We start from the raw sequence: 18309 nt of genomic DNA on the forward strand, positions 1-18309 counted from the left end.
AAGAGCTGAGCCTTACACGATCTGACGACTTGTTGGAAAAATACAGGACCATGCTGAGGAAATGCCGCGAGCTAGGCCACAATGTCTGTGTCTGCAATTCTGCCCAGACACGATAGGAGGGATTATATGTTAAAAGCCTTGTGGATTAACTCAAAACTTGAACTCTGCAAGGCTTTAGGGGGGAAATTTCTATCAGCATGGCCCACACTTGTAGGTAGAAGGAATTTGTTTTGTAGAGATGGGATACACTTAAACAAAGGTGGTGTAAAAGTTTTAGCCAGTATTGTTGAGGATACCTTAATGGTTCAGGGAAACTGCTAGTCAGGAGGGATATGGGTTATACTGACATGTGTTTATCTGATAATATTGGTCAAAGTAACTCTTGCACATACCTCAAGAATTCTATCTGTTACCCCAACTGGACATTATCTAGATGTTCTGGGGACAGAAACATTTCAAGTGAGTGGGTAGCTAATGCCAGGGAAGAGAGCCTAAAAAACTTCAAGAGTTGTGTTAGGGTTGTTAAATATATAAGAACAGTAAGTCTTAATTGTTTATATAGTAATGTTAGAAGTGTAGTCAATAAAATGAGCGAATTCTAACTGCTGGTTAAAACAAGTAACGTGGACATAATAGGGCTTACGGAGATATGGTGCCACCCGGAAATTGGGGATGATGAGTTTTCAGTACGGCTTGTATACAGTAATTAGGAAGGATAGGGGTGATGGGGTAATGCTTCTTATCAGAAGCAGCCTGAGTGCAACGATAGCTTTCCCAGATTCAGATGTTTCACATACTAATATAGAATCTGTATGGTGTGAGATAGTTGGAAACAAAAGTATAATGTGAGTAGGAGTAATCTACAGACCAGGTGATTGTGAAGATTATGACGAAATCCTCTACATGCAAATGGAATGGGCAAGTAAGCATCAATGTCTTATTATGGGTGATTTCAAGTTGCCCCTAAGTGAGTGGAGTAAATGGGAAGGAAACTCGTCTTGGGGAACCAAATTTTAAAATCAACTAGATGACTGTTATTTGTATCAACATTGTCAGGGAAAGTACTAGAGAAAAGAATATCCTAGACCTCATCATCACCCATGAATCAGATGACATAACATAGCTGACGGTAGAGGAACCAGTAGCAGGAAGTGACCACGGAGTTCTACAGTGGATGATGATGAGAGAGGTAGCAGCAGTAAAAGGCAAAGGAATAGTTTTAATTTCAGAAAAGAAAATTACGATGCCTTGAGGTACTACATGGCCTCTATTAACTGGGTAGATATTACACAGAGAATGAATACATTTGAACTGTGGTATGCTTTAAAAACATTAATCACAGATGCCTTGAATGCATATTTACCATTAAAAAAAATACTCCATGAGGAGGGTTCCAAGCTGGATGAATAGTGAAGTTGCCACATTACTAGTGCAGAAAAAGGTGGCATGGAAAGGTTACAGAGCAATAAAAAGTACTGATGCCTATAACAGCTACAAGATGATGATCTGTAATAGAACCACAGAAAAGTTTTTGATAGGCAAAGGCAGTTTATGAGAAATCACTAGCAAACAGAGGGGATAAGGAATTCTTCACATATATAAATGCCAATAAGAGCAGGACAAACCAGATCTGACCTTTATGTAAGGGACAGGGGAGAGTATTAAATGTACAGCTGCCTTTGCAGATGAACTGAACAGTTATTTTGCATCGATATTTACAAATGAAAAACCTTTTGTGGCAATGGGAAATTGTGGGAGCGAAGTTGAAAAAAAAGTAATTAATGATATTGAAATTTCACAAGATTATTTAATGAAAAAACTTTCGTGTCTAAAGGCCAGTAAGGCTCCTGGAGTTGATGGAATATACCCTATAATCTTAAGGGAGGCTGCAAGTGAGTGCATTGAACCATTGAGGCTAATTATGCAAGCATCACTAGACTCTGGGGAGATTCCCTTGGATTGGAAAAGTGCTAATGTATTTCCCATACATAAAGGTGGCTCTAAGAGTGAAGTGGGAAATTATTGACCTATCAGTCTGACTTCAGTGGTAGGGAAAATCATGGAGGCAATGATCAAGGGTGGAATTCAGGATCATTTAGATCGAATTGAAATTCTCAAGGATACTTAGCATGGTTTTGTAAAGGGAAAATCATGTTTAAAAAATCTGGTCCACTATTTTGAAAGGGTCACTCACGAGCTGGATTTAGGGAATAATTTTGACATTGTTTATTTAGATTTCAGCAAAGCTTTTGACTCAATCCCACATGAGTGGTTGCTTTATAAGCTGGAACAGGTTGGAATCACTGGGAAAATCCTTAGATGGATAGCAGGATGGCTTCAGGGCAGGAGGCAGAGGGTTGTGATAAATGGCTATTCCTCAGATTCGGTTGATGTAAGAAGTGGGGTTCCCCAAGGATCAGTATTAGGACCACTGTTGTTTTTAATTTTCATAGAGGGCATGATGTCTAAATTTGCAGATGTTGAAATTGTAGAGTAGTTAATGATACTGTAAAGCTGAGCTTCTTCAGAGAGACTTAGATAGACACCAGGAATGGTCAGAAAAATGGCAGCTATGCTTTAATCCACCAAAGTATAAAGTAATACACCTGGGAAACAGTAATTCCAAAATAACTTATTCACTTGGTGGAGTTCAACTAAACCCAGTACTGGAGTAAAGGGACTTTGGTGTTATGATACAGTCAGACATGAAATTCTCTGAGCATTGTAAACAGGTTGCAAGGAAGGCCCATGGTGTCCTATCGAACTTTTGCAAGTAGAGATAGGAACATGATCCCATTATATAAGGCTTTTATTAGACCATGCTTGGAATACAGTGTTCAAGTATGGAGACCGCACCTAAAGAAAGACATCGTGCTTCTTGAAAGTGTGCAGAGACGAGTAACTCGCCTGGTGAGATCGGCAAAAAGGCGTCCTTATGAAGGAAGACTTTGAATATGTGGGTCACAGTGTTTTGAAACTAGACACCTTAGAGGAGATTTGATCGAAGTTTTTAAGGCTCTGAGAGGCATCAGTAAAATGAATGAGGACGAAATTTGCAAGATTATAAATGATGCTAGAACTAAGGGACCTAAATTCAAGTTAGGGGAAGAAATGTTTAGATTGGACTGCAGGAAGTATTATTTTAGCCAGCGAGTTGGAAATTACTGAAATAAGTTGCCTACATGTGTGGTAAGAGTACCTTTGGGTCAGGGAAGTGCATAGGATGATAGGTTTAATTTCCTTTTCTTTTATTAATTATTATTATTATTTATTTATAATTTTTTTATCATTGTTTTCTTCAGGTTTTTTTTTTTTTTTGGCTGGTGCAGCATAAGCCATAGGCTTTCTTGCACCATGCGGCCATTACTAATACTAAATTGATAGAGGAAGTTAAAACAGTCGAGGTATTGTTTTCTACTGCCAAGTTACTGTTCGTTTGAGAAAATTCTATTTACATTACTAAAAGATGATAACAGCAATTACTGTACTCCAATATTAATAGTGAATCATCTTTTTCTTTTACTGTATACTTAGAGATGGTTTATACGCATATGCAGATCAGCAAGAGAATGAACTAACAGCACAACATCAATGACTTGCAGCGCAGTTAGATTCAGTGTGAGTATAATGGACCCTGACAGAATGATCATGTACAATAGTTAATGGGAATGGTCAAACAGAACATCCAGCCAATGGCAATTCTGTGCCTGGAGACAGCTTATTTTAACAGCTGAGCTATAATTGGTGAAATAACAACACAGCAGCTGTGTGTAAAGAGATGTAATGGAATACACAGTGAATTGGATTCTGTCCTGAAATAGAGTATAGCAGCAGCAGATGGCCTCAATAGATCCCCCTCTTTTCAGCAAAAAATCGAGCAGGTACAGCGAGCTCAGGAAATGCTCACTATCACACACTGGCAAAAAAATAAATAATAAAATAAAAATATGAACCTTTTATCAAATCGGGCAGTCTTTGTTTCTAAAAACGGCACGTGTGCAGCGTGGCATGGATTCTTAAGATGTTTTAGTGTGTTTTGGTCTAATTGTAACTATTCTATTAAAAGGTGTGGTGACAATTGGTGATTGAATTTCTTACTCAAAAGCACAGGCCCAATTCAACAGACAAAAATCATCAGCGATTGCCAATTTCTTCAATGCTCAGCTTCATATGGTGAAAATTCCCTACTGTCATAGGTGCCTTAGCAACAAAATCCCTGTGTTGATCCTGACCAATGGATGGACCACATTACGAGATTTCAACCGTCAAGTGTGCTGCCCCCCGAAACTTAACATGCCAGATCACATCTTATCTGGATATCCTTCACCTCAACTTATAAAAGCCATCAACTCATTGGCTCCCGCTGCTGTTTCAGGAGCTGATAATGTTCCCCAATTCATTGTGAAGTGCCTTAGCCCCTTTATTACAATGACATCCTGAAGACCTGCTCCTTTCCAGTGGAGTGGAACAGCTATACTGTCAGGCCTATACCCAAGGTCCGTAACCCATCACTAATTAAACATTACCACCCAATCTATAAAGCCTCAACTCCCCTTACAATGACATCTGTATCCAGGTGTCATTGTAAGGGGAGGCATGGCGACCAGTATTTTTGTTTTATTTTAGAATGCCTGCATTCTGTTTCTTTAATTTTGAATTTTTGGTTAGGGGGGAGGTATATGCCCCTGCCATAACTTATATTGAGGCTTGTGTTTGATGCTGTGAATGTCCCTTCTCTTTTGTGGCTGTTACAATCATACTATAACATCAATGGAGAAATGCTGTGCTTTCTATCTGCTCTCCTTAGCAAGAGGTTGCGACTTGACACTGAAGGAAGAGGCTATTGGAGGACTGTTACCGCTGGAGTACTACAGCGGTAACCTCTCTGGATTGTTGTTCACAGCAATTATTGCCCCATTGGTGTGGAATAACCAAAAAATCATCTATGCAGGTGACCTTAAGATTCTTACCCCAGTCGGGCCCAGTCCCAACTTCATCACAACCACTAACCACATTAATAATAGTCTTTTGAAAATAGCGTCCTTTCTACAGCACTTTGGCCTGATGATCAATTCTGGGAAGACCAAGATGTTTTCTCTGAAGACCAGTCCTTCTGTGATTGCTCCCACTTTTGGCAACATCCAAATCCCTGTTTTTAATTCACATTCCGACTAGGTGTAATGTTTGACCCTAAACTCTGTTTTAATACGCAGCTGGATGAACTTGCCCCATGGGCTGTCTTCGTTGGACAACAAAACAAAATTCATTGCATATTAAAGATCCCAAAATAATCAAGAAATACATCAGAACAACTATCTACCCACCTTTACTGTACATGTCCAAAGTCTTGGCTTCGGCCACCCGACTAAAAAGTCTTTCATTGCATCTGAATATTGGCTACTGAAATAGGCTAGTCAGAAATGTAATCTGTCACCAACAGCATTAGCAAATGCAATGGGGGGGGGGGGTTCCACGTCTCTCCGAGCTTATTGATTCCTGAAGGTTTGTCGTCACAGGAAAAACGGTTGCATGATTTATCTCCAAGCCTTCCATATGGGATATGTGCTGCTGGAGAATCCTGATCTCTGCCTTGCGGACAACCCCTAGACTGGCCACCTGGAATTTAAGACTCTTCCTGACAGATCGATTCCTCCCTTTTCAGATGCTCTTTCTCTGCAATCTTGATGCTGATCTTAACAAATTTGCATGTGATAAGACATAGAAAGAAGGTGCTTTCCATGCCAATGACATTAGTTGGACTGAGTTTTTTTGTTTGTTTACTTCACCTTTTTATATCTTGCCATTGTTAATCCCTGGCCTGCATGCCGTGATGGTTGCAAAATTAAGTTCTCAGTAACATCTTTTTCTTAGGTTGCAATAAATATTCTCTCTTCCAGCAAAATACCTCATAGCTGCGATAAAGTTTGAAGGAAGTCTAAGTTTTCTTTAATAACCACTTTTATACTACATGAATATTAAAGGTAATGTTTTGGTAACCTTTCTGCAACCCATCCTCAAAACATTCATACTATTGCCAGCCTTCTGCTTGCTGAATGTCTCAATGAGACTCAGAATTGAATCGCATTGAGACTCTTGGCAGCCTGTCTGTACGTCTCATACAACTCATCTGGCAGTTATTCTTAGGTATTTTTCATTGAGTTTCACACTGAGTTTTTTCATTTCACTACAATGAGTGTGATACTACCTAGTATGTTAAGCTGGGATTACTGTTGCCCATATGAAGTACCTTGCATATGTCAATATTAAACTTCAGTTCCTACTTTTCAGCAAATCTGCCTAATTTGTCTATATCTGAATGCAGTAGTATACTCTGATTACCGTGGTTAATTACCCTGCCAACCTTTATATTATCTGCAGACATAGATATTAAGCCTGATATGCTTTCATCAATATCATTACATTAAACCTGGGGGGAACGACTGCTAATAAAACTGCTCCAAGGAGAGAAGTGCCCATTGATAACCACTGTCTTGATTTTTCTTAAACATTTGTATATGTTGGATAAAGCTCAATGTGGTATCAGATAACTATACCTAATCCTTTAATTCATAATTATGGGAATTATTTTGGTTTCTGGCGATGGTTGGAGTTTATTTAAGAGAGCAGATTATCAGCTTTATCAAAATTTAGGAAGAGGATAAACCTTAAGCGGTTCAGCCAAATCGTCAAGCTTTTGGTTGATTTGGGTCACTGCAATTTGAGGATTTATTCATTGGGATAAAGATGTGAGAAGCATGTTATACATGCAAACACCTTGGCGATTTAGAAATGGGGCTAAGAACTGTGAACAGTAAACCAGACAAGATCCTGCCTTGTTGAACTCCTGTAGTTATTTTTCTATATAGTGAACCTTTTGCAATGTGGAGAATTCCTCATCTGCACTGCACTTAGGAGAGAATGCAGAAATGGAAGTAATTTCCACTGACATTGAAGGCATTTTCAATCAAACTAAAGCATTGACATTCAGGCTGATGAACATCAAGTATATACACTAAAAGGACAGAATTCATAGGATATCTGGTTCCTGGGCAATGCGACGTGTTGTCACCCCCACTTGCTAGTGGAACCCACTTGGCAGGTATATAGGTTCACCGAATTCATGTAGACAGTAATTAGATGGATAAACATAAGTTAACAGACTTCGAAAGAGGGATGATAGTGGGTGCATGATGCATGGGTCACTCTATCATGGTGTGTTACAGAAATCGCACTATCCCTGTTTGACAGTATCAAGAATTCATCAGGAATACTCCATTTTTGGAATAACATCTCATTGTAGACAGCGCTATGGGTGGATGAACGTGGCTGTCGACGTGTCTTGCATTGTTTCAGCCAACTGGAGAGCGACAGTGGCACAAATCATCACTGACTTCAATGGAGGTACCAGAAACGTCTCCACCAAATCATCAAGAGCGCCTCCATAGCCAGGAGCAGCAGTGTGTAGCACACGCTTCTTGATTAGACCGGGGTTCGAGCCAGTGCCCACCAAATACGGAGGATGCAGAAAGGCAGTGAATGACCACTGCATATCCCCGGAGCAATATGGCCTTAGTTGCTAATGCTCCTAAAATCTAAATAAACAACCAAATCATCAGGCAATCATTAGCCACAATACATTATGGGAGTCGAAAGAACATTGCCACTGGACCTCGGAGACGCATCTCCTGGTCCGAATGAGTTCAGTTTCCAGTTATTTAGAGTAGATGGGGCAGTATTCATATCTTGCGGAAACTGCACAAAGCTGTGCACTCATGTCAACAAGGAACTGTTCAGGCAGGTGGATGGTCAGTAATGGTTTGGGGCTTGTTTAACTGGCACATGTTGGGAACACTGGTACATCTAGATGCATCTCTGTATAATCCAAGTTACATGTCCATCCTTGCAGACCATCTGCATCCCTTCATGGTCATTGTGCACCCACAGGCAATGGACTCTTCCAGCAGGATAATGTGCCTCCTCAGAGCCGTGGTGAATAGAACATGGTTCGAAAAGCATTCTGCAGATTTTGCAAACAGTCCAGATTACATGTCCATCTGCACCCACAAAGCAATGTACTCTTCCAGCAGGACAATGCCCCCAGAGCCATGTTCTAGTCACAACTGACTAGAACATGGTTCAATGAACATTCTGCAGATTATGGCACCATGGAATGGCCTCCCTGTTCATTTGTCATGAACCACATGGAGCATCTTTGGCATGCTATGGAAAGGTCCATTCAAGTTTTGGATCCTCCACCCAGGAATGCAACTGAATTATGGACAGCAGTGCAGCAAGCATGGATGGAATACCTGTGGAATGCTTTTGTGAATTAGTGGACTCAATGACTCATGTGACTACCCTTATCTGGGCAAAAGGTGGGCCTACCTGTTACCTGGTAGGTACCCCACGATTTCTGTCTACTCGTGTTACAACTGAGAGTTCAGACTTGATTTAAAAACTCCTTCAGAATTTATACTGAAGGGCTGGCTGATTAGTACAGCAGATCTATTTGAACAGCATAAGAATAGGGAAAAATTTGAATACAGACTCTAGATTTTAGCCGGTGGTGGTGAATCAGGAGTCGGGAAATTAATTTACACAAAATAAGCAAAAATAACAAAACAAAAACACTGCATTATGAAAAGTAGGCATTTAATATATAAAAAACAAACTATACATGCATGTATTCATAGGTTCTATTATTTATTGAAAAAAATAATAAAAACAAAGATAAAGAAGTTTGCTTCTAACTGAAACTCTACTATATGCTGATCTGAGTAATATAATTTTATTAAATCTTGTACAGTTTGTTCACCAACATTGTACTCTGTCATTAGCTGAACTCCAGCACCTTTTTCATGATTAGTGATGAGGTTGTTTTTGTTGTATTGAAATTAAGACTTCTGCTTTTTAACATGATGGGCAACTTAAACTTTTAAAATAAACAAACAAAATAAGTATGTATTTATTGAACAACTGAAACTTTAAGTGTGCCTGCCAGCTTAACATGCACTAACTGAAGAATACATAACTGTTTTGCTTTTATGCATGCACCTAAGGATTGCGCCTCCGTAGCCAGGTGGGAAGGAGCAGCAGTGCGTAGCACATGCTTCTTGATTAGACCGGGGTTCGAGCCCGTCACCACCAAATACGGAGTATGCGGAAAGGTCGAGGAATGACCACCGCATATCCCGGAGCAATATGGCCTTAGTTGCTAATGCTCCTTAAAAAACCAAAAAACAAACAAACAAACAAACCTAAGGATTGAAGGAATCCCTAAGGAACAGGAATTGTACAGCAGATTAGGGATTGGTGGGCCCTAAGCAGTATATTTTTAAAATATTTGAATTTAGAAATTATTGTAAGCAGGTACAGTCAGTTCTGCTATAACGTGCATTTTTGGTAATGCAAATTTGCTCAAACACGACTGAACAATGCAGGTATAATGCAATTTTTGCATTGGCTCATGCGTGGTTTCATCTAAGAGTAACATCAGGTGAATGCAAAACCTGGCATCAAGCTGAACAGTGATCTGTTCAGCAATACATGCAAGTTCACAAAGCTTAAATGTCAAATGTGTGAGAGCTATATTTCCCATTTACTGTAGTTGTATTGGTCGGAGACACTGTCATTAGCTGTATTCACAAAATATATTGTAGGCCAACTCGTGTCTTCAGGAGCTCACATTTTTCAGTTCCAACTGAAATTTCATGAGGCGTTGATGGCTTAAGCAGATTTTTGGAGGTTACTGCCATAAAACAATTTGAAGTTCCTGGTTTATTGGGCATGTCTGTCAGTGCAATCTAATTATAAACAGGTAATCAACTATCTTATTGTATTTGCAATAATACCGATAGCTGGAATTCTGCCGGAACTTTATTATGGTGAAATTTGTTTCCCCTTCCATGAAATCTTCAAACATAAAAAACAAATTTTTCAGAATCTTCTCTTCATTCCTAGTTTAAGTTTCCTATGTTTAATGCACAAAATTGTTACTGCATATCTCACTTGTGCAATTTATACATGCTGCGTTTCTTGTTATTGATTGCTTATCTTTTACTTTTTTAAATTTTACAATCCAAAAAAAAGCAGTGAACAGAAATATTAATATTTCTTTATTAATTAATATTATAGTGCTGTATTTACTATAATATTTATTTATTAGAAACTTAAGATGTTTAAAGTTGTATTAGCAATTTTATTGGGTTTCTAACCTTTTTAGTGTTTTACTTTCCACACTGCCTGTCCGTCCATCTGTCACAGTAATGTATTTCTGGAACCACTCATCCTATTGACATGAAATTTTGTATGGGTTTGTACATCATGTGGGCCAACATAACTGGTTGATTGTTGTTAAAAAAATTTGTCTAAGAAATAGGGGTAAAACGTGGGGGGACAAAAACATTTTGTCGACAACCTATAGCTTATTATAAACCATTGGAAAGAGCCCAAGGAGTAGGTTTAAAATATAATTTTAAAATTAAAAATGGTGGTGCCAGACAGGAAAATGAGTAATTTTTGTGTTCCCCCCCCCCCTCTATTTCTGTCACTAATGGAGCTAAAAATTTAAAAATCACATTAGCTATGCATTATTCAATGCTTATCAAGGAAAACTATTCTGATTGAAATCTATCATTTACTTTGTGTTAAAATTAAAAAACCAATTTTTTATTGCACTTCGACAGTGTGCTTCATTATACTAAGTAACTCTCCTTTTGGTGACAAAAAGGTTGCTAAATAGTTAGTTAATAATTCTATAAAGGTCATTTATAAATTTTTTTTTTTTTTTTTTTTTTTTTTTAACAATTTTCAAAGCTGGAGTTGTCCCGGCAAGGAGGTACTCGAGCCAGTGTTGAGGCTGTGGAGGTGTCTGTGCAGAGTCTTGCATGGCCCTCACCTGGCAGTTGCTTCTCCCCCAAGACTTTAATTGCTTCTCCCACCCTTGTCATTCACAACAACTGGAAAGACTCAAATAGACAAATGTTTTCATGAGTTCCTCAGTTTTAGGCCAAGCTGGGGTACTGGAAATTTCCCCCCCCCCAGTTACCATAAAGCTCTCTGTGAGATATTACACTAATGACCATTTGTGACTACGAACCCTTCATCCTGAGTGCCTGGCACTCAGTAGTTGACAGATTTTATTTATTTATTTCTTTGAGAGCTTTCCCTGTCCCTGTTTTTCCCATAAGCCCTGTTGTTTTTAATGCACAAAATGCCATAACACAGATTTTTAGGAAACACATGTACCGCATTATAACAGAACTGTACTGTAACTGATTTTAAGACATTTAAATCAAAAAATTTTTGTCTCCGCTTAATCCACAACCCGGTTAAACTGCGCCCCCCCCCACCCGAGTAATCAGAAGTCTAGTGTAATACAAATATCAGTTTGCCTTGTCTAGGAACTTATGAAAATACCCAAGCAATCTACTTATGAACTCTGGTAACTTTTCAGAAAATGCTCATCTCATTCGGTTGGGTAATTAATATTTTATTTTGGTTAATATTAAACTCTAATCTTTCAAGTGATATGCATTTTTCTAGATGCACAAATGAGGGCAAGATCGTGGACAAGCATTGAAGAATGGTTTGATAATGTGTAATAGATTTAAATATGAATTAATAAGTTGAGATTAATGCTACAATTATTCTATTAATTGCACATTAATACTAATTAATTTACTTCACTTCATACCTGTAGTCAAAACTAGCTTTTTTTTCACTACTTCCTCTAATGTCACATTTATAAAATGATTTTTGTTGAATAGCAATATCAGATTATTTCACTGTAAGATCAGAATCTCTTTTCTCTTTGAGAGAGCTCCTATTTTTAAATGAATGCATTTATCTGTAGTATGAATTCCCTTTACTGAGATGTAAAAACATCTCAGTAAAGGGAATAAATGAAAGGAAAATAAAGGGAATAATAAAACTACATTATCATGGAAAAACTTAAGTAATATGGTTTTGAATTAATTTTTTTGTGGGACTGGAAGTTACGCATTGCATGCACTCATCGTGCAGTTTCAATTATGATTATCAAATAACATTATTATTATTATTAGCCATATTGTGCAAGGAAGCCTGAGGCTTATGCTGCACCAGTCAAAAAAAATTTCTGAGTTACCCTGTGTGTGTGTGTGTGAGAGAGAGAGAGAGAGAGAGAGAGAGAGAGAGAGAAGTAAATCACCAAGAAAGAGAAGAATGATGATATCCAGCTGAGGATTTTATATGGTAGTCTTTTTGATTTATTTAGTTTTGGTATAATTTTGATCTCTAAATTTAAAGTTTTGCTCTCTTGTTTTGTGAACAAGTAGTGTGGGTAGCAATCCCAACAAAATGGCTTTGTTTGTTTTTGACGGTGCTTGGTGATCCATTAATCTGATCAAAAATAATATTCTTTAATAAGTTAAATGGTATACATTTGTGATTCCATGCACAGATAACCAGAGGAATCTTCTTTAATAAGTTAAATGGTATACATTTGTGATTCCATGCACAGATAACCAGAGGAATCTTCTTTAATAAGTTAAATGGTATACATTTGTGATTCCATGCACAGATAACCAGAGGAATCTTCTTTAATAAGTTAAATGGTATACATTTGTGATTCCATGCACAGATAACCAGAGGAATCTTACAAAAATGCTAACTATACATGTGAGTCATGATGTGACCAAGCACAGAAATACAAAGTTCAGCTACAAAATGACCATTAGAAACAAAATATGAGAATAATATAAAAATAATAATTAAAACACACAAGACTACAAATTAAGAATGTCATAAAATGACATCAGCATACTGGGTCCCAGAACTTGTACATCTGTCCTTTACATACAGTAAGATAGCCCAAGATGTCATCTCAATATGATTTGTCAATACACCATAGGTAAATGTCTGTTGAGCAAGTTGAGTGTGTCCAAAGTCACATTTGGGAAGTATCTCTTGAAACTTTATAACCTCTGGAGCCTTGAACACAAAGAGGGAATACTGCTAAGGTGTCTTCCTGGCAAACACCAACCAATCTTGTTCCAAGTGTTCAAGTAATCGTGCTTTGATGAACACAGATGAAGGAATGCTTTTATTTTCCTCACATGGGCTCTGTGGACTGTGGGTGTGTATTGCAGATTTGGATGTTGTGTAGATCTGGTGAGACCACAAGTTGGTCTATTTCAGCACCCAGAATTCTAGACCCTTCTTGAGGCTGATGAGAGGAGTGGCAGACCAAATTTCCATGGCATGATAGAGAAGTAAGTTAAGATATATCCTGATTGCCTGTTTATTCAAGCAGTGGTTCAACTCAGATGCAAAACAAGCCTTCAAGCTTAAGAAGAACCTGGAAAATAAATGGATCACTGTAAGACCATATCTTTTATGAGAAACAAGCAGCAAATTTCCTGTGTGTAAGGAAGAAGGCCTGCCTTCAGTTCATGCACTTAGAAGACTTTGGCAGTCCAAGGATATCATCTCTAAATGTAGCTACGCATTAGAAATAGACTATGAAACCATCCAACACTGGATGCAAACAATCTTCAACATCTAACTGGAACCACACATACTGCTCTTTGGATGCCATTACAGATACGGCTAGGACCTCCCTTGTGCATATTAATGTCATGGGAAATAAAGCAATTAACAGCCTTTCAAACAAACAGGTCTTGATGGATTGCCACTTTATTTTTGGAAAATATACAGTGTATGTGATTGATCACTGCATGACATTTTTAAATGGATCCTTGAGACCAGTATCACAGCAACAATTTGAAATGTTTATCATTCTGTACCAGCTCCAAAAACCAAGACTGAAGGGCTACAGGGCAATCTCCAAATCTGAGTTGCTAAAAGTTTGAGACTTATCTCATATTAGCTGACCACCCTTTCAGTGAAAGGCCACAACATCTGTCATTCTTAGGTGTATGTTGTCAAATCTTATGGTGACCAGCTGGACACTTATTTATTAGTTTATGCGGCCCCTATTAAACCATGACAACTCGGTATTTAATGTGTAGATACTATACAGATCAGTGTAGTGGCATAGGTGTACCATAGTGTAGTGTTGAGTAATCCAAAATGTCCTAAATTCTTAGAAACAATTAGACATCTTATTCCTTGATATACAAAGCATTTTGATATGCTTAGCACAGTGAGCCGGTAAAAATTTTGAAACTTCATTCCTGGTTGAATCGAAGGAAATTCTCTGGCTATTCACAAATGACTGCTCACCAACAGGCAATATTTTTATATTGTATAACCATAATGGAAAGGACCACTATAATCTCTGTCAGTGTCCCATGAGGGGAAGAGTACTTTCCTCATGGGTTTTTGCCACAGCATTGGAACCCTGCCTTGTAAAACAGCCAACTTCCTTATATATGCCAATAGTTTAAAATTTTCACCTAGATAATCCAGAAAATGTAGACAGCCATGTGATACTCAAACTGTCCTGGTTGCAACCACAAGATTATCTTGATGTCTGGTGTAGTAATATGCCATATAGTGCAAGGAAGCCACAGGCCTTTGCTGCACTGGCAAAAAAAAAAAAAAAAAAAAAAAAAAAACCCCAACCAAGTAGATAAGAAAACAAATCATATGTAATCATATCCTCCTCACATAGGTAACACTGTAGTTGGTTTGTTACTTTACTTTTCCCTCCTTTGGGAGAAAAGTCTGGGTTTGAATCCTGTTGGGAATTCTTAAAAGGTCTCTTTACTGTCATTGACCTTCTGAGATGGAGATACTTAAGCAGTACAATACTTCATTTACTATACTAATGCTAAGAATCCATTTACCTTGACAGCATTGCATAGCAACTCTGCATGTCATTGTAACTATATACAGTACATGCATAGTTAGAATGACAGGATGAAAAAAAAAAAAAACTAAATTGTTATGAAAGCTACAAGAAAAATCTTTAGCCTGAAATTCACCGAACACATACTTTGTATTAATGATTTTTTAAAAATCATTTTACAGCAGGCATGGCCTCTTACTGTACTTAACTATGAGCAAACTGAGTTTACTACTTAGTGCATCAGTCTCATAATGTGGAGGCACTTTGCCATGGTATTGCATGGCTTGCCAAGTGGAATACCATGGCAAAATACCATTGCAGTGCAATACCAAGGCACTTTGTCTTGGTATTGCACTGCTTGCAATAAATGGCTTCTTCAATAGAATTTTTTTTTTTTTTTTTTAATTCTAATTGTATGCCCACTACTTAGACCTGGGTTCTGATCCTTTTTTTTGAGATCTTATTGGTGGGTAGGTAGGCATTGTGAAGACCTGAACAACACAATGATGAGATATTGTGGATATCTCATCATTGTGTTGAGATATTGTGGATATATTTTATCACTAGTCTGTCCCCATAACTACCTGCCTCTTGTGGGGACAACAAACTGGTTTCAAGGTTTTATGCCTTTTTATAGTTAATTTACCCACTTCTGGTAATATATTTTTTAATGCTATTATTATAATTAGTTAAGCTGAAAAGTATAAAATTCTTGATAGGTGTCTCAATATGTTTTTTGTAGAATTATATAATACAGAAGATGCAGAGGAAATAAAAACAGATGACTGGTATTGCCAGCGGTTTATAAATCATCAAAAAGGAAATATTAAAAATGCTGTTGAAATGGCAGTGAAGGCACTGCAATGGAGAAAAAGTTTTGGAGTAAATGGTAAGTTATTTGATTAACATCAATTTTACTGATAAATATTGTTCAATACAGTCTTGGATCTCTCTTGGATAAACCCTGTTCTTTCAAACTTGTTGAACCATTGTTTAACCTGGCAGCAGTATTATATTTTCCTGACAGACTCTGTGGGAAAATGTTTAATCTTGGTGAACTTGGTTTGGGAATTAATAGTTGCACCTTTTTGAGCCCCAGGGGCTCACATCTGCTGAGTATGGGCTTGGCACACCCAGGATCCTGAGCTGGATATCATCATTCTTCTCTTCTTGGTGGTTCCCTTCTACTTCTCTCTCTGGATAACTCGGGAATTTTTTTTTTTTGGCTGGTGCAGCATAAGGCTCAGACTTCCTTGCACCATACAGCTAATAATAATATCATTAGTCATGTATGTGCTACTTTTCTTTTTTTTTTTTATCCATTTATATTCACTTTATGAAAGCTGAGTGGCCTGTGAGGGTAGGCCAGACACAGTGGAGTGTCATTTATGTTACTCCATTATGTCCAGCCTAGTACAGTTCATATAGAGAAACACTTCTCATTGCAGTGGTATGTTTTCTGTTATCCACTGTGGGTGGGCCAGTAAATTGGCCAACCCACAGTGAATTTTAATGTAGTGAATATCATGAGAAACCTGGGGGGGGGGGATTGCTTTCATAAAGGTGACTACAGGGGTCTCAGACAGTTTTTAAATTCTATACAGTGGGAACAACCGATGATGTTTCCGACGTTGAAATCTAAAAGGGAGCCGTCAGCGACTTAATCTTAGAGGCTACTAGGCTTTTCTTAATTGGTATGAACTATTTTCTATCTGCCATAGGCTTCTGTGCCACCTGATAATTTATATGCATCTCATACATTTTTCTTGTCAGATGAATTAATGAGGCTCATGGCAGAGAAGAAAAATGTATGAGATGCATATAAATTATCAGGTGGCACAGAAGCCTATGGCAGATAGAAAATAGTCTGTAATCAAGTCACAAAGGCAGTTGAAGGCAGATTATGAGAAATCTTTGGCAAAGGATCTAAAGTTCTTATGTGAACTCTAGAAGGAAAGGGATGAATCAGATTGGACCACTTAACATAGATGGATTGACTATTGATGATCATGCTCAGACAGCTGATAAACATAATGAGTATAATGCATTTACATTCACACATGAGGAGGAGTTATTCAATGAGGGGAATACCAGAAGTTTATCAAACTAACAGAGAGCTAAGTGGAGGAGAAATTGAAGTGAAACATAATTAAGGCCTGATGTGGATGGGATCTATCCAGTTATCTTAAAGGAGTCAGCAAAGGAAGTAAGCAAACCCTTAGCCATAATTATGAGGCCTTCCTTGGACTCAAGGGAGGTCCCCATGGATTGGAGGTGTGCAAATGTATCACCAATTCACAAAAGGGGTTCAAACGGTGACACAACTAACTATAGACCTGTTAGTTGAACTTTTTCAGCGGAAAATAATGGAGTTGCTGGTTAAAGAAGCATTGCAGGATCATCTAGACAAGACTGCAGTAATAGTTAGACACAGCATAGGTTTGTTAAAGGGAGGTCTTGTCTGACCAATTTGATGGAATGTGGCCACAAAGGAATTGGATGCAAAAAATAATTTTGATATCATATACTTGGATTTCAGGAAAGCTTTTGATACTATTGCACATGGAAGACTGCTGTACAAATTGGAGCAGTAAGGCATTAAGGGTAAGTTGCTGCAATGCATAAAGGGGATGGTTGAGTGGGAGATGAGAGTGGTAATCAATGGACACTGCTCTTCGTGGACGAATGTTATTAATGGAGTTCCCCAGGGTTCAGTGTTGGGTCCATTATTGTTTTCTGTATTTATTGATGATGGTATATCAGGCTTAATATCCAAGTTTGCAGAAGATACAAAGGTTGGTAGGGTTGTTAATGACAGTATGCTGCTGCCACAGGATCTAGAAAAGTTGAGTAGGTGGGCTGAGAGGTGGCAACTGAACTTTAACATTGACAAATATAAAGTACTGCATATGGGAAGCAGTAACCCCAGAGTAATCTATCAATGATGTTTTACTACAATGACAGTGGTAGAGAGTGAAAAGGACCTGGGGGTAATTGTGCAGGCAGATATGAAGTTCTCTGAGCAGTGCAGATGGTCTGCAAGAGTAGCTCAAAGTGTCTTGTCAATGATACACAGGAATTTTTCTAGCAGGGATAAGGAAGTGATTATCCCCTTGTATAAGGCAATGGTCAGGCCACACCTTAAGTACTGTATACAGGTCTGGAGGCCTCATTTTAAGAAGGATGTAGAGCTGTTGGAACAAGTACAGAGAAGGGCAACAAGGTTAGTGAACAGAATGAAGGGTTGCTCTTATGAAGAAAGGCTTAAGTTTTGCAAATTCCAGTGTCTGGAGAATAGGCACCTGTGAGGTGATCTGATTTGAGTTGTATAAAGCCTTGAATGGTTTGAGCATGCTTTAATGCTGATGAGATTCTTCCTCTTGCTCAGAATAATCGTCTGAGAGGGCATAAATTCAAATTGAAGAAAGACAGTTGTAGGATAATGTGTGGATATGCCTTTGCTAATGCTAATATTTGATACGCCTTCAAAATTGTGATTTTACATGTTAGTAAAT

General features: G+C 38.1%; 1 protein-coding gene across 1 annotated transcript in view; it reads left to right on the top strand.

The window, feature by feature from the left end:
- The window catches only part of LOC150075987 (motile sperm domain-containing protein 2-like), a 64668-nt gene that overhangs the window by 25808 nt on the left and 20551 nt on the right, over nucleotides 1-18309 (top strand). The window contains exon 2 of the mRNA XM_090387739.1: nucleotides 15537-15683. Coding sequence (XP_090243865.1) covers nucleotides 15537-15683 — 147 coding nt within the window. The remainder of the gene's footprint in view (nucleotides 1-15536; nucleotides 15684-18309) is intronic.

The sequence above is a fragment of the Mastigoproctus giganteus genome, chromosome 13 (genome assembly GCF_048544385.1).
Source record: "Mastigoproctus giganteus isolate SK-2022 chromosome 13, ASM4854438v1, whole genome shotgun sequence".
Taxonomy (NCBI): domain Eukaryota; kingdom Metazoa; phylum Arthropoda; class Arachnida; order Uropygi; family Thelyphonidae; genus Mastigoproctus; species Mastigoproctus giganteus.